Source organism: Strongylocentrotus purpuratus, unplaced genomic scaffold, assembly GCF_000002235.5.
Source record: "Strongylocentrotus purpuratus isolate Spur 01 unplaced genomic scaffold, Spur_5.0 spur5_scaffold_19, whole genome shotgun sequence".
Lineage (NCBI taxonomy): Eukaryota > Metazoa > Echinodermata > Echinoidea > Camarodonta > Strongylocentrotidae > Strongylocentrotus > Strongylocentrotus purpuratus.
In genome coordinates this window covers 7,527,962-7,545,113 of record NW_022145604.1, presented here as the reverse complement: position 1 = coordinate 7,545,113, position 17,152 = coordinate 7,527,962, and the positions used below count along the sequence as shown (strand labels likewise).

Genomic DNA, 17,152 nt, shown 5'->3' with positions numbered 1-17,152 from the left:
TCAGTGACAATCATTTATGTTCACACTTCTTGGGTGTTTTTTGTAAGAAACATTTCAAAATTAAGAAAATATCTATTCTTATTTTTAAATACCCATCCTTTTCATTGTCACAAAGTTTGCTTGTCATGGTTAAACGACTTTTATTTGTCTGCTCTCAAACTTTGTGTGAAAGGAATATCATTTTCTCTCAATTTCTTTATGCCCTCAAAGAACAGAGACCGTTTTAAACATATGCGAAGAATTACCATTTTTCCTGTCAAGATTTGCTTCAATGATAAAGATGACATTCTTTGGTAGGACTTTTTTCTTTTTTCAAACTTTAAAAAAAAATTGGCATTTACAACAATTACCCTTTATGGCATCAAGCTTAATCCTTTTTAAATGAAATATGGGTGTTGTCTTTACAGAAAAGTCTCTAGATATTACTATCTCTCAGGCGTTATCTTTTGTTAATGAAATATGTGTGTTGTCTCTTTAGGAAAGCCTCTAGACATTACTATCTCTCAAGGTTACTGTATCTTTGGAAGCCATATTAAAAAACTTGTTGAGCTACAATTCTTATCTTGTCAAAAGTAATCAGCAATTGTTAAAAGGATAACAAGTCCTTTGTGACATCTGGAAGATTCTTAAATCGACAACTGACGTCATTTAACTTACATTCATGCATCAAGAGACATCAAAACATGCCACAAAACAGATGTCAAAATAACAAAGCTAACCCCTTACCATGCTCCCAATTGTACAGGCTGCCAGCTTGGCAAGAATTTAAATTGTTTACCGGTATGTTGCAATATAATACATCATCCCATTTCCAAAGATGATCTTTTAAATATAATATTTTCAGAAATTCTTCAAAATTCGAAATTTATCTGACAAATGAAAAAAAAGTAACTGTCCTTTTTAAACTTTAAATGTTCTTGCTCTAAAATGTCATTCCAATTAAAAAAGGTAGGAAATTAGAAAAACATGCAGAGATTTTGAAACATTGGCATATTTTTTCGTTGTCTAAGTGGATTTTTTTTTCTTCTAGTGAATTTTTATAGAATTCTTGTTGAGATATACTTGTCTAGATTTCTTGTCAAGAACTTGTACTTTTCGATTAGGTAGCATGGCAAGGGTTGAAACTAATCTCCAGTTCTGGTAGTGAATTTACATTCCGAGAGTTTATGTCTGGAAGTTATTTTGAATTGCTGATTAAGTACGGGGTAAGTAGACCAAATTCGCCTTTAGAAGATCTATAAGCCTTCAGGAAATGCACCTTTCCTTTAGAATATCTAAGAAGATCTTTAGAAGGGTTTTTGACTTGCAATATATCAACAGAATGACAAAAATATGCTGAATAACCCTACACAAAAAAATATCAATGATATGTGCTAATGGGAAAATATACACCGAAGGACTAGTCGTAGTTTGATGGTAGATAATTTTCTCCAAAACGTGTTTATTTTCCTATAAACCCCACACATTTTCTGTCATGTTCAAGTGACACCAAACAAAAAAGAATTTAGTTGATTTGGGTTGGTTTTTGTTGGAAATATTGTTTACAGCCTACATGTATCTGCCCTAAATTGGTTAGGAGGGATTAGACCACCCTGCGTGGTCACTGACAGGTGGTAATCTCATCAACTCAGCTCTCAATTAACATAAGAAAAAGGGGATCATGGGGGACCAACGGGTACAGCTTAGGCATTGTTTGCTATATAGAGGGCGCAAATAGCTACAAGTAGTGCAGTCCTTCTCTAAGATCCCTACCAGAACTGTCGATTAGCTTTTCAACATTATACTTTCATGCAAGGAGGGTAAGAAACATAAACAAACCTCGTCTAAAATCCTGCCTGATGGTAGAGAGGAGGAACGGGTGCTGTAGCGCTCCTAAACAATAATGACAACATTCAATGATAACATGCGAACACGGCACAGATGGCACAGAACTCATAGAGAAGCACATGAAATATGATACAAACACAATCTTGTGAGTATATCAAGTCAAATATGGAACAAGTAAAATGTTTAACAGATGAAAAATGATCAAATTGCAAATAAGACAAGCGCAGATTGTAATAATATGGACAGGAAAACTGTATATGGGGAGGGAAATACAATAAGGTGGAAGTGGAACGCAACATCATATTTTTCTCAACTTCAATTTGGAATGATCGATACATACCGAGAAAGAATGATATAATATATCAAGTTTGTGATTTGATGATTGTAAATACAAAATGCAGTAAATAATGAGCGCCGCCCACGAGAATGTAATGATTATACTGAGCAAGGTACATATCTGCATGGACGTATAAAATGCACATGTTTTGTATTATGATTTGAAATGAAAGCGGGGAGTCTGGTTGAATTTATGACTGTCGTGAACTCTGCATTTATATAAGCCCACAAGCAAATCATTGTTACAGGTTATAAGAATCAGATTCAATAGGTCATGGCATAAAGAGGTTGCATAATAATCATTTACAGGAATAATATGAATTGAAATACATGTAACAGCAAAAGTCAATGAATTTGATATGTTGGTAAGAAATCATTAAAATTCTAATGCTTTACTACGATTACCCCACCCTCCTAAAAGACGTACATGTGAAGAAGACTAGGAGAATGTAAATCATCAAAGGAATTCACTGCAAATACATCGCTAGGGATACTTCTAATCAATTCATCTCTATCAACTAAAACAAATGATTAAAAACAAAAACAGGAACAAATTATTTAAAAACGTACTCCATGACAGGGAAACTATCCAAACATTAAAACAAAATCTATGCCAATTGTATAACATCAAAATCGACCTTGTCGACTTGTCAACTGAAATGCATGCCAAACATAACAACTTAATAATCTCTTTCATCAAACCACAAACACATACTGCTTACAATCAAAAGAATACATCTAAAAACAAAAACAAAATGTCTTAATGTGTTTGGTCGAGACCAGTCACATGACACGTTGCTATAGTTACCCTATGCATAGACAGTTGGTGATGCGTCTCGGCCTCCTGCCCTTTTTTCCAGGCGTTGGAAAACATATTACCCATACTGCTCTTGCGATACTGGGCGGTCATTGGAGGCAGGACCAGGGGCGCGTTGAGGTTGGCTGTGATGCTATTGCTGGGGCTGGACCCTGCGGGAAAAAAAATAAATAAAGTGATATGAAGTCTGTGCATGTGAGATATACCGTACATTAGTGAATACAATGAGCTGTCAATTAATATTGTAAAGTCTACACTGTATCTCTAGAAATATAGTTTAGTTTGAGATTAGAACACTTCTCATATCCATAAAATCAAGTGCTTAAAACATTTAAATCAATTTTATATAATTGATGAGCAATATTTTTCTTCTATACAGCTGTACCTCTATCTATAGATTATATCCCAAATAAAATTGTCTGGTAACTTCTTAAATCTGATTTATCTCAGTAGTTCCAGGACAGATAATTACTTTTAGAAATTAAACAAATAATTAAGATGCACTTTGTCAAACAAGCATTTCTTGAAACTACTCTATACTTTGAAATTGCATTGTACATTTTGTTGCATATGAAAATGTATCAGGCCTCTACTTTAAAATATAATTGCCTGAGAATTAAAAATGAATGGATTTGCATGAAAGCATGAAAGGCATAGAGAGTACATCTACATGTTCTTTATGTTTTATCCATCTCTTCATCAAAGCTCTAGTATCAAGCTAAATCCATGATGTTCATGTGTGTATTATTATATTGTATACCAACACCTAATGAAAGCTAGCCATCTACAGCAGCAATTGCATCAGCAACATGAAAATAGCATGGTTACTGTCCCTCTTCTCCAATTCTCTCTCTTATCATCACCATTCCCACCATCAATACCAGCATCCAGCAACTCAAGTTTACAACTACAGCAACACGTTGCCACACATGTTGTTGCCGCACTTCAAGCTATGTGTACCACCAAAAGCCACGAGTTGCAGAAAGTCTGCCTGATTTTGGTGAACTTCAATGGTCCACACCGACACCATATCTCAACAACTACAATCAAGTTGTGCAAGTATGTTGCTAATACACACACACAAATCAAGCTCCTACCACCTACAGGTGTACCATGAGTTTCAGGGAGACTGCATGAGCTCTGTAAACTACAACTACACTGCATGTTCAATGAACAACCATGATAGAATGACAACAACAGTCTCAACGTACAGCCACATCTACAACATATTCCTGCCACACACTCAGTTCCCACAACCTACCATGAGTTGCGATGAGACCGCATGAGCTCTGTGAGCCTAAACAAGACTCCATACTAAGTTAACAAACATGAACCATCCACAACACAAACACAACATATCTCAACACTGACAACCCCATCTACAACATGTTGCTGCCACACACTCAGCTCCCACCACCACCTACCATGAGTTGCGGGGAGACTGCCTGAGCTCTGTGAGCTAGAGCTAGACTGCATACTTGAGAGGGAAGCAGTATCAGTCAGACTGCTAGATTGTGACATACTTTCAGCGCTGGAAGCATACTCCGTCATCTCACGCTGCGTGTCGCTGAAATTTTCGAGTAGGATCTTATTGTACTGCAGAGAGGGAGAACAAACATTGTTTTTCTTTGTGTTATTATTAATTTCTCACTCCTAAAGTGTACATACATACATGTAGGATCAGTCAAGTCTGTTATTGTTAACTTTTTAGAATAATGTCTGTTATACTTAGTTTTTGTTTTAATATTATATCGTATTAATTTAATCTATGAACGTATTCTTGTAAGCTTTATGTAATAATAGTTTTAACATCGCTATGAATTTGATGTGCTTTTATTGTAAACTGAATGTAATTCAGCTCTCGGGCTGCTATTTTTAGTACTTTCAATTAAAAAGTCAGAAAATCAGCAAATAGGCAATGAAATTCAAATTGCATGTACACTGATTCTGTGTACAGTCCAGTTTCACCCATAATTATAAATGCACATGTAGATTCCACATCCATCAATGAGAATACAATTACAATCACCCTTGCTTATTAAAGTAACTATACTCATATAAATTCAGCATATTTGATTAACAAGGAACCCTTAAACATGCCATATCACAAAGTGATAGCCATATCACTTGTGAATAACTACTGTCGCTACACTTACAAATTGAATATTCCAGTGTTCAGTGTTACATGTATACATGGTCACTATAATTATGTTTGTGTATTTGAGGAAGTAGACAAGAATCACTTTCAACTCTTTAAAACTTTTGCGAATTAAAAACCTTTTTTAAACCACTAGAGTTTTAGCCAGTTTAATTGCATACAGACTTTCAGGAGGCAAACTTTGAACTTCAAATTGTATTGGACATCGAAGGGATCTACATTTATTTGGCATATTCACATCCTGTACGTCCGGATATGTTGGATGAATGAATATAGAGTGGAGAAATGTCATACCTTGGCTAATCTTAATCCAGCTATCCATCTCTGACATGTCCTATAGTCTTCAGCACACAGGTACTTGATGTATTTGGATTTCTGCTGGATTTGAGGATGCTGGAAAAAGAAAAAAGAATCAACAAAATGAAAGATTTGACAAACACATGTATACAGAGTAAGAAGAAAGTTTATGAACAGATTATGATAAAAGTAAAGAGGTAAATGTACTTTTACGTGAAGTGTACTTTTACGTGAAGTGTACTTTAACGTTAAGTGTACAAATGTACTTTTGTTTCAAGGTTGCAGGGTTTTTTACGCATCCACAATTCATACATGGTGAATTAAAAGTACAGACTATCTTATGATATATGATATCTATAGTATGGTGGTGTAGTTTATGTTCTCCAGACTCTGTTAAAGTCATTTCCACTAGAAGGAAGGTTATTCTGTCTGCATGCAAGATTTAATGGAAATATTTGAATTTGAGTACTTCATATAATAATTTCATTAATTCATATAATAATTTCATTCACAAGACAGGGTAGGTACAGAAGAAAAAGTCCAAAGAGAAGAAAACAAGGACCATTAATGATGGCCAAAGAAGTTACAAAATAAAGAGAGAAAAGAAGGAATACAAGTAGGAGAAATTAAAGGACATAGGTATTAAAAAAAACTGAACAACATAAATGTATAAGAAGATTAAGACAATGATGAAGATTGGTACATTACCAATTTCAACTGAAACTGAAAAAGTACAGGTGACATAATAATAACAACAAACAGAATACAAAGAAAGTTTCAATTTTTCACACAGGATATTAAAAACGGATAAGAAAATAGTTTGGAAAAAATACAAGAACTGTGATGATAGAAAATGAAAGTGAGAGAATATCAAAGAACAATGCCAACCAAAAACAAAAAAGTTTCGAATCACAATCAAGAAACATGCCCATTCTTATATTTCGATCAAGCCATATGTTTTGAAATTCCCTGAGGATTTGAGAACTGTGTTATCTTGCAAGAAGAAGATTTCCACAAGAAATGTTGCCCAGATGTTCCTTGTTTCCAACTTCCCCTCTGGAAGAAAGTGCTGGTGGCTGGGGTAAAGGGTAAAGAAACACCGCACACAAAACAGGAAGCGACTCGATGCTGGATGACATCAATGTTCTCTCTGGGGTTTTGTTTTTACCTTGAGCATTTTCGGCTCTTTGTCGTTCCTCTGACTCTGAGACCACAACAAGAAGCAACTTTAATGCCGTCATATCTAACATTTTCTCTGCCTTGTCTTCATTTCCTCTTACCATTCCCTCTAATTCTTATCATTCTTTGCAGCAGGGTACAATTGTTTTAAAAATCCCAAGAGAAACTTGCATATAATTGCAGCAGTTTTTTTTTTGTCAGATAAACAATTCATTTAAACTAAAGAACAGTATTGGCAAGCCTTAATTATCAAATTGTCTGATTTTCTGTGGTTTTGGCCAATAAAAATCATGACAACCACAATCATAAACAGTTGTACTGCTTTTTCATACATTACCCACGGCCTAAGACTATGTACATGTAGTTTAACACATTGATAACTGAAATGTCTCATTCCCCATATAGATAGACAGGACAACATTGATTAAAAAAGGGGCACTTATCAAAGTGCAGTCATATATGAAGGAAAAGGGAGACTTTTCAAAAGTAACACGATGAACTTTTCATATTTATATATTTAGAACTGAAAGGAAGAAGGGGCACTTAATAGATGGGTAAAGGGCACTTACAAAGGAAAAGAGCACTTGTCAAAGTTGAAGTGGTCCTGTAGACATTGTTAGCATGTAACTTTTGTTTTCAATATTTGTTTTCTTTTTAGTACTTTGCCTCGTGCCAAATCTTCACATGGTACACTTCAAATATTTATGTTGAAAGAGAACATTTCTCAAATTTTCACGACAGCCATTTTTACTGCTAGAAACTTCAACAAACTGCAAAAATCTAGCATTGTGATTAAAATATTTAATGGAGATTTTGTGAATCTAGATATTTGCTAAAAAAAAATTGATTTCCAATATTAAAAATATGAAGAGGGCCAAGGTATAGTTCCTCATCTTCCTTAAACAAACAAACAAACATACAAACAAAAACAGACAATAAAACAAACAAACAATAAAACAAACAAGATACTTCAGTTACCTTGAGAGCAAAGCAATGATCTGACGGTGCCTTGTGCTTCTTCTTCCAACCCATGCCGCTGTAGACATTGGTGTGTTCAAATTGCACAAGACAAACAATGTCTTTGGTGGACTGTAGATAGATCAGAAGAGAAAAAAGGGAATCAGCCAGATTGATATTGAAGTGTTATGCCTTGGACAGACATAATAAAGTATAAAAGTGCTTAAAAAGAAAATTTGAATGTGTACACAAACAGTTTTACAAGTCAATTATTGGTGAAAATGCGATAGAGACTATGACCTTGATTTATGCACATGTATGTATGAAGTTAAAAAGTTATTGCTCATAATTTATTAATGTAAAAATCGATTTTATTCCATAGTGGAAAGATGAAAACTCCAATAGATATTTTCAAAAATGTGTCTGATGCCTGTCCAACCCAACAAACTTGTTTGTGATTAAATACAAATCTGGAAAAAAAACCAAAGTGAATTCAACAGTCTGTAAATCTGAATACCTTGCTACTATATGTATGAAGCTAAATAAAATCACCTTGACAAATTTGAAGAAATAATCAAATTAAGCATTTAAAAATAATACCATGATCATTATTATCAGATTGTAAAACAATTTTTTGTTACTATGTTTTTTTAAAGTTTCTCCACGTTTAAAAATCTCAAAGAACATTCAAGAAAGCAATGTTGCAACAGGAAGTTCATGTTTATCACAAGGAAAAGCCTTTTGAATTTGGCTTCAAAAACCTCAAATCTCTTCAAGAAACTTGGCCTAAATGTTTTGTTTGGTGTCCCGTCGCTTTCCCCCTGTTGTTTTCTCCTCACTGAATGGCAACCAGGAGAGACAGGAATTAGGTAAAGCAAGGGATTTTAGAAAAAAGAGACTTGGCTAAAGTGATTGCTTCTTGTTCCTGCCTCACTGTTGTGTTTATTCCTGATTTTATAGATGAGTTGCTGGAGGAAATTATCCCCCCTTCCTCACTTTTCCCCTGTGTTCCCTTCTGCTATTCATTGTGGTTTGGCAATGAAGTTTATTAGAACTACAGGTATCTGTTTGTCTCTCTCTTGGGATAAGTGCATTTCATTTTGTAAAAACTATCAAGAAAGTATTAGCTTTTGTTTCTTCTACAATGTTAAAGTGATTTTTAGTTTTCTTTAGTGTCCAACAGTCTTGCTCCCAAATGCACCATTCAATAATTTTGTTTTTTTAATGCAAACATTCTTATCACATAACAATATTTTTGTTTTTTTACATGAGTTTGGCAAAATTCATATATTAAGCAAATAAAACATAATCATCTATAAAAAATTAAATTTCATTTTTTCGAAAACTACAAGTACATGTATATGAGACACAGTTAAAGATCATTTGCTCTAAAAACATAATATATATTTTGTGATTGTACGTCATATGCTCTGACAAGAGTGACTCTGTGGCCAATTTCTATTACTTATCCATGGCTTTACACATGAGTGCCCCAAAACTACATGTAGGTCCAGACCCCCCCCCCCCCCCCCAACATAAAGAGTTAGTGTGGAGCCCTTCACAAAATGAAGTTTGGCGCAATTTTTAGTACTGGAGCATACACAGGGTCACCACTATTTTCAACCATGTTCCTTACCTTGGATTTTCCCTTGGGTGAGTAATAGAGACCGGATCCTCGGAGGACGAAATAGTGTTTCTTCCACGACTTCTTGCCTTCCTGCTTCAGCCAGAGGGGGCCCTCAATCTCGGGGATTCGGTTCCCGGCGTTGAAGAACTCCTCGATCAGAGACTGCTTCGACTTCTCGGCGAACTGCGTCGCCACCTCTGATGCATGCTGGGAGAGAAGGAAGTTCTGGGGAAGGAATGGTCAAGGGTAGAAGAACAAAGAAAACCGGTAGTTAAAATATGTGTAAAATGAAATTAAATCATTTGATTTGACAACTGACTTGTGTTTCATTCTGGTATCACTTCAAGTATATAATGAACCTTCACAAAAAGTTTTCTTGAGTTTCAAGAAGTTTCAAGAAGGACAGAAAAGAGGTTAGTGTCAAGTCCCCAACAAAATATATAGAATTGCATCATACAACCTCATAACTAGATTGCAGGCACATTCTCTTTTTTTTCATAAATCATTCGCCATGAGCACCGAAAGGTTGACCTGTGCACTATACAAGTGGCCACTATTCTTATAATTATTATTCTGTATGTAAAGTATAAAACATATTCTTTAAAAATCAAATGATATATATGTACTAAAGGAAACAATTCTATAATATTGAAAAAGAAATTTAATAAAGCCTTGGGTCTAGCCCTGGCTGTGTCAAATACATGTAAGGAGCAACACAAAGGGCATATAGACTACAGTCTTGACTGGTCTTAAAGTTAAAGCTTATCTGTACTAGTTTATAGAAGGGATGAGACCACCCTGCAAGGTCACTGGACAGGTGGTTTTCTCATCAACTCAGCTCTCAATTAACATAAGCAAAAGAGGATCGTGGGGGACCAATGGTCACCGATTAGGCATTGTTTTCTATATAGAGGGAGCAAGTAGCTACAAGTAGGACAGTGTGGCTTTAAGATCCTCTTTCACATCTTAGGACTGACAAAACTTATCGTCTACAAACTACTTCATGACAACGCTATCTTTGACCAGTGATCAATTGATGGTGTATAATACCTGTGGGTTCTTGAAGATTGCATATTTGTCTCTCCTTTCCTGGAAGAGGATTCTGTTGGTTGTTTCTCTCTTCCAGTTCAGCATCACGTCTGTCACCAGATGCTCGTGGTCTTCCAACGCTCTCTCTGAAAATGTGATGACAGACAATAAATTTGTAAATAACAGAGTGTTTTATGGCATTGTGGTTGGAATTGAATGAAACCGCTGATTCCAAGAATGACAAAGTATCATTTTGGGGGTAGTTTTTAGATTTCTAGATAAGTAGAGTCAAACTTGCGTAAGTGACCAATTGTAAAGAAGACCAACTGTCTATAGAGACTACATCTTATGTTTCCTTCAACGGTATTTCTCATTGAAATATGTCTATAATGAGCAAGTACGTACATGTAATGACATATTACTTATGAAGACCATTTATCTTGTCTCCCTTGAATAGTCTATTTTTACAGGTGTCGTTGTATAACCTCCTTGCTGATATCAATACTATATATATATTCCGTTCTTGTATAACGTCCCTACGTCCTTCCAAAGAGCTTTGGAAATGATTACCCTAGCTTTAGCTGCGGCAGCCGTAATTATCGCACAGTGCATTTGAAGAAATAATCCTACCCGGTACCCACTTAGCTCACCTGGGTAGAGTGTGGCAAATGTAGATTGATGTCTTGCCAAAGGACATTAGTGCGCAGCGTTACTTGAACCGTGGACCTTGCGATCCACAGTTACTATACTATACGACACTATACTAGTAACCAGAGGGAATGGCTTTAATATTAATACCTGTGTTTTTTTTATTACTCACCCATTAAGAGATCTGGAATCTGTTCAATGATAGTCCAATCTGGTCTCTCATCCAAATGGTTCTTCTCTACCAGCATGTGACTGACTTGCCTAACTCTCATCGTCTCGTCAACAAACATCGTCTTGGAACTTCCATCCTCCATGTATACTCGCACGATCAGCTGGAGACAGAGGAATGGAAAATGAAAATAAATTTTAGGTGATTGTTGATTCATTTACAGTATACTCTTTTTTAAGAAGTTGTGACAGACCTGCCAAAGTCTGTCATCTCTTCAACAAAGTTTGTCTTTGAGATATCCTGTCCTCCATGTACTGTACTTCGCACAATCAGCTCTGGACAACAAACAACGATGGGAATATCATCCGATGGAAAACAATATGAAAGACATCATTACTGAGATATATTCTTCTCGGCCATCAAATGACAGAACTGTCAACATGCACAAGTAACTCTCATCATCTCGTCAACAAATATCATCTTGAAGTTCGTGTCCATCACGTACAATCTGACATAAAACCAGCTTCCCAATTAAAAACATCAAATGGAAGACAAAAAATGAAATATGAAAAACATTGAGAGATTCTATGGATATATTCTTCTCACCCCGACCTGCCAACATGTACAAACACATGTACATTTAGGTCTCCCCATCTCGTCAACAAATATCTTGGAGCTGCAGCCCCGAATATAAACTCGCAATAACAGCTGGTTGGAACACTGAGGGGAATTTGACAAATGGAAGACAATTTGAAAATTGTCAGTTGAAAAAAAAGGTCAGATGAAGAATTGTGAGTTAATTATTGACATTCATCAGGCGAGACTGCACTTAGTTTCAGTCTCGGTTTCAATTTGATTGTCTTTTGTTTGGGGCAGCTCTACAAGAACAATGGCTGGTGTCAAAGCTTTTTTGGAAGCGGATTACTGTACAAATGTCAAAAGTTTGGCCAGTACGTAGGGACGTCCTGTCTCAATTCCTGTTGTTGTTTTAATTTTGTTTGGTCTGGGGATGTAATTTTGTCCTTTTTCTGCTTATACTGAGAGTTTATTGAAGATCACTTATTAATTTTTCTTTCTCTATCTGCCTTTCTGCCTCTCTCCTTATTTCTTTCTCCCCTCTCTCTCTGTTAACCTGCCTCCCCCATTCACACATGTACTGTTTCTCTTCTCTCACCCACCCTGTCCCTCCCCCTTGTTTCTCTCTCTCTCTCTATCTCCCTCTCTCTCATCTATCATCCATTCTCTCTCCACTCTATCATCCCTTCTCTCTCTCTCCCCCTCTATCATCCCCCTCTCTCTCCCTCTCTCTCATCTATCATCCATTCTCTCTCCACTCTATCATCCCTTCTCTCTCTCTCTCTCCCCTCTATCATCCCCCCCCCCCTCTCTCTCTCATCCATCATCCATTCTCTCTCCACTCTATCATCCCTTCTCTCTCTCTCTCCCCTCTATCACCCCCCCCTCTCTCTCTCTCTCTCTCTCGTCTATCATCCATTCTCTCTCCACTCTATCATCCCTTCTCTCTCTCTCTCTCTCTCTCTCTCTCTCTCTCTCTCTCTCACTCCTCTATCATGCTTTCTCTCTGTCCGTATCACTCACCTTCTGCACCCTAGCTTTCTTGAGTTTCTCCAGGGCTATTTTGATCTTCTCCGACTTCAGCTTGGCGGCTTTCTCCTCCTCCGAGAGACTGGGATCCAGCTCTAACTGCGACTCCAGGTCCTTGAGTTTCACCCTCACGCTCTGTGTTAACTGATCCTGTAAGATAGGATAACATTCTTTCTCATTTATTTCCATTCAATGATTTACAATAATAAAGCCAGGGCTGCCAGGCAACTGCTTACGCTATTGTCTCAAGAGAAGGAGGTGCAAGCATGAGTTCTATCCGCTTAGTTTTCCATTTTTAGCAACTTCTTTTGGTCAAACAACTACAATACATATATATATGACATTCCAAACAGAGTAAATCTCAGGATGGGTATAAGAAACACTTTATTGCAATACATGTATGTACCATTGCCTTTAAACATAAGAAATACAAATATACCATGCCTTCTATACAGACTTTATTTTTAATGAAAAGAATATTGGCTTTAGAACTGAAGCTCATACATGCGAAATCAAATTTATGTTGGGGGACTTACTGTAAAACCATAAATGACAATTTTCATTGCAAAAATTCATGGTGGTGTCAGCTGTTTATTTAAAATATTTAATTGCATGAAACTTTGATGAGTTAGCATCTTTCAATAAAAATATGCACACGCAAAAAAAAAGTATCTTGATGAGATTAGGACCACATAAATGAACATTAAAGGTAATACAAAGTTTTGGGAAATTTTGAAAATTGGGTGGATAGTGAATCTTTACAATTTTGATATATTCGGATGCCCCTGTGGATGTATTATAAGCACTAAAAAAATTAGCTCCTAAAACACTTCTGTTTTCGAGAAAATTTGAATATAAAAATTTACTGGTGCTCCCGGTAAATTTTGATAAATTTCAAATAGCGCCTATGGCCGTATAATGGTAGCTGCGACCATGAAGCTGTTAAGATGATCACAATTTCCTAATTTATATTTAATTTGCTATTTTATCATTTTCGCAAATGTTTAGATATTTCTGTAACAAAGTTATAAATCTTATATTGTATACCGGGGCCCTGCTTACAAGCAACCTGCTTATTAAGGGTATCCCTCCATGTTTATGTTTATATTGTTATTTTAATACAATGTGTCAATACTATGTCAAAAATTGTTCTTTTTTAAAGATGGAAAATAAATTGAAATTGAAATTGAAATTGAATGAAAATCTCAGAATATGTAGTTGGGATATATAATTTCCAAACGGGAATAGCTAATCGGTCGAGTTTAGTCAAGAAACATTGTTTCATAGCTAAATTAATATCTTGACCTTGAGAGGGAGCTATACAACATAAATAGTATATTATTTATAATTTCATAACTTTAGACTCGATTACAACCGCGACAACGATCAATCTATATTGTAGGAACGCATATGCTTCCAATATGTTAATTTGAACCAAATTCATGACCCCATACCAAAACTTTGCAATACCTTTAATAGGTACACATACTTTATTATTCACAAGAGGTATAACTCTCACTTGACACATGTATGATGGCTACAATTTATAACCAAAGCAGAAAAAAGAGTAGAAACTTACTGGTGGTAATCCAAACGCTGCATAGCTAGCCGTAGGGCTTGGTGACGTAGGTGAGGTCACACTAACATCAGGTGCTCTGACACTACCATTGGCGGCGCTGAAGTCTAAGTGTGTCGTTGGTTGGGTGTGGTGCACCGACCTCTGTGCCGGTGCCGATGGAGCAGGCACCGGTGCCGTGTGCCTTGGTGTTGGCGTCGTCGGTGTCATGGGCGAATCTAGGGCGCCGGGTGTTGGTGTAAGCGTCGGTGTGGGTGACACCGGAGTGGTTGCACCTTCCTCTGGAGGTGCAGGGAAGTCTTCTGGCGGTGGGGGCATCCTGGCCTCACCATTCATCGGTGGCGGGGGTGGAAGATCATCCTCCATACCGTCCTGTTCACTAATATCTGGCATGGGCGGTGGCGGGGGCAGACGGCCGGTGTCCGTATCGGGTGGTGGTGTCGGTTTGAATGTGGGAGGGGGCGCTGATAAAGTCTTGGAGGCCGAGTTTGCGCTGGACTCATCAATCTTTTGCTGGAGGTCAATCTCCATTTGGCAGAGGTCGCCGAGTAGGGCATCAAGATCGACATCTTGGTCTTCTACAGAAGTAAAGAGACAAGAGAAACAAAGAGAGAGAAAATTGTTATCTCTTGATGTCAAGTAAACCCTTGAAAAAAACGTAAAATCATAACAATCTGAGAAAGCAGTTGTAACATCTCCAGGCCCTGGAACATTATACAAACACTGCATGCTTCGGCGTTCAATATAACAAATATAAGAACCGAAAAATTGAGAATTTCTGAAGTGATGTTATATTTCACCAATGCCGCAGGCTGAGGTTGAAACAAAATGGCATGAGGGGACTTCTGAATTTGGAGGTGAATTTATGGCTTTGAGCAGATTATATATTTCTTTAGCTTGAGAATCGACCATCCCATCTTCTACACAAATCTTATCCAGTTACACTAGTCAAGCCTGTCTATTAAGGTCACCCAAGGGCAACAAAACGTTGCCACTGTAGGCACGTATCCTTTTGAGACAGGACCTTCAACAAATATTTCCTTCTAGAGGGAGGCAATATGGGTGACCACTATAATGATATGCAGGCGGGCTTTATAGAGAGGTATTTGTATTTATTTACATTTAATCCCTTCTAAACGGTACAATATGAAACACAATGGATATATTATATGTAACAATGGTTTCAGCATAGAGTATACAGTAAATAATTCAGAGCATAACTTGAGTTGGGAACACCAATAATAGAGGTGGCCACTTAGGCAAGGTTGACTGTAAATCTATTACACCGACATTCCAATGACCACAAGATTCACTTTCCATGCGTTCTTCTTTCAAGGAAATAGTATTGTCAGAGACAAAACTAAAATTCATTACTTCTTGGCTCCATCCCACGAAAGATCAAAAGAGAAACAAACAAAATGACACCATTCACTAATTTACAGCAGCAAATGCTGATTAAAGTAAGATTATCAACACAATTGCGTGAAAATCAACAACGTACATGAAATAACTTCCAATATTTGTGATGTTCTAAGCAAAAGTTGAAACAATACACTACTTATTTCACCATGTCAAAATGTTATATCTTTAATCTTTATTAATAGTCATCAAAACCAGAAGAAAGAATATGAAACACAAGTGAGTTTTTAAAAAAAAGATACAGATAAAAGCCTACATTATTTGATTTAATGTAATATTCTATATCAAATTCAAAATAATGCAACTCCTTTCTTGACCTATGTTAAAGGGCTTAATCTGTACCTTTAATCTTTCAATTACCCGGAACCAAATGTGAATAAAATAGCAATAACAAATGCGTAGGAAGGTTGTCTAAACTAGCATTATCCGTGAACTCCAGTTGTGGTATTGTCAGGGCTACTCAACTTCATTGCAATGTGCATCATTATCCTTAATAACAATTTTAATTCACTATTTACACATAAAACAAATATCAATATTTAGCTAATATCCACCTACTTCCAGTAGCAACCCCTCATGCCTAGCCAGTGGTCTTAACAGGCTAGAAAAAGGATCCACAATCAACCGTGAAAAACCACAGAAATAAACACAAATCCTCCTTTGTTTTCCTTCCTGAACCATGAAACAAATAACAAAACATCCTCTTTCCTTTTGATTTGATTTGATTTTGTTGTCAAGGATTGTAATTTTTGACAGATCAACTGTTTTAGGTGATATTTATGAAACCATAAATCCATGTTGTTGTGGTTCTATCATCTCTCAATTTGAGTTGTATTCAATGAGATTTGAATGACAAAGAATAAGATTCATGAATAAATACATGATTTTGTTCTGCTCATTGTTTTTTTCAAATGTACATGGTGTGATAATGTTTTTCTCTTTCTTTCTCTCTCTCTCTCTCTCTCTCTCTCTCTTCCACTATCTGTCTCTATGTCTGTCTGTCTGCCTCTCTCTGTCTCTCTGTCTCTCTCTCTCTCTCTCTCTCTCTCTTTCTCTCTCCCTATTTTTGTAGTTGATTTGAAATTAGACATACTAGCATTACACAAACTATTTTTGTTACAGGAAATTTCTGCCTGTATAGAAATAAATCAAAAGGTTCATAGTCCTTTATGAAATTCATGGTATGCATTCATTCCTCTCTTCTGATTCAACCTAAATCTCAGGAAATGTCCATTTCCACGCCCCGCTATTAAAGCAAATAAATCTAAACAATAATTAACATGGTCAAGGTATATTGACCACTGTGGTAAAGCTTTATTTGTTTTTATTAATCAGCTTTGCAAACAGAGCTAATCAGAGTTATTTTAAAATACAAATATTACACAACCACTGATTCATTAAGATTTATCAAGGGAAATTGAGAAAAAAGTACAACTGGTTGACACTGAATGAAATAAAATTAAGCTAAAGTTGCTCATAGTACAAAAGGTTACAGTCACACCACAGAT

General features: G+C 36.4%; 1 protein-coding gene across 6 annotated transcripts in view; it reads right to left on the bottom strand.

Moving 5' to 3' along the window:
- Positions 1–17,152, bottom strand: part of LOC592651 (ras-associated and pleckstrin homology domains-containing protein 1) — a 108,402-nt gene that overhangs the window by 14,225 nt on the left and 77,025 nt on the right. For 5 of the 6 annotated variants that reach the window (XM_030990172.1, XM_030990167.1, XM_030990171.1 and 2 more), the window contains exons 5-14: positions 14,229–14,803; positions 12,644–12,799; positions 11,048–11,207; positions 10,249–10,373; positions 9,208–9,423; positions 7,593–7,703; positions 5,433–5,531; positions 4,405–4,576; positions 2,972–3,132; positions 1,819–1,872 (exon numbers count right to left, since the gene is read on the bottom strand). In XM_030990172.1, coding sequence (XP_030846032.1) covers positions 1,819–1,872; positions 2,972–3,132; positions 4,405–4,576; positions 5,433–5,531; positions 7,593–7,703; positions 9,208–9,423; positions 10,249–10,373; positions 11,048–11,207; positions 12,644–12,799; positions 14,229–14,803 — 1,829 coding nt within the window. The remainder of the gene's footprint in view (positions 1–1,818; positions 1,873–2,971; positions 3,133–4,404; positions 4,577–5,432; positions 5,532–7,592; positions 7,704–9,207; positions 9,424–10,248; positions 10,374–11,047; positions 11,208–12,643; positions 12,800–14,228; positions 14,804–17,152) is intronic. The other variant, XM_030990170.1, reaches the window with a different exon arrangement.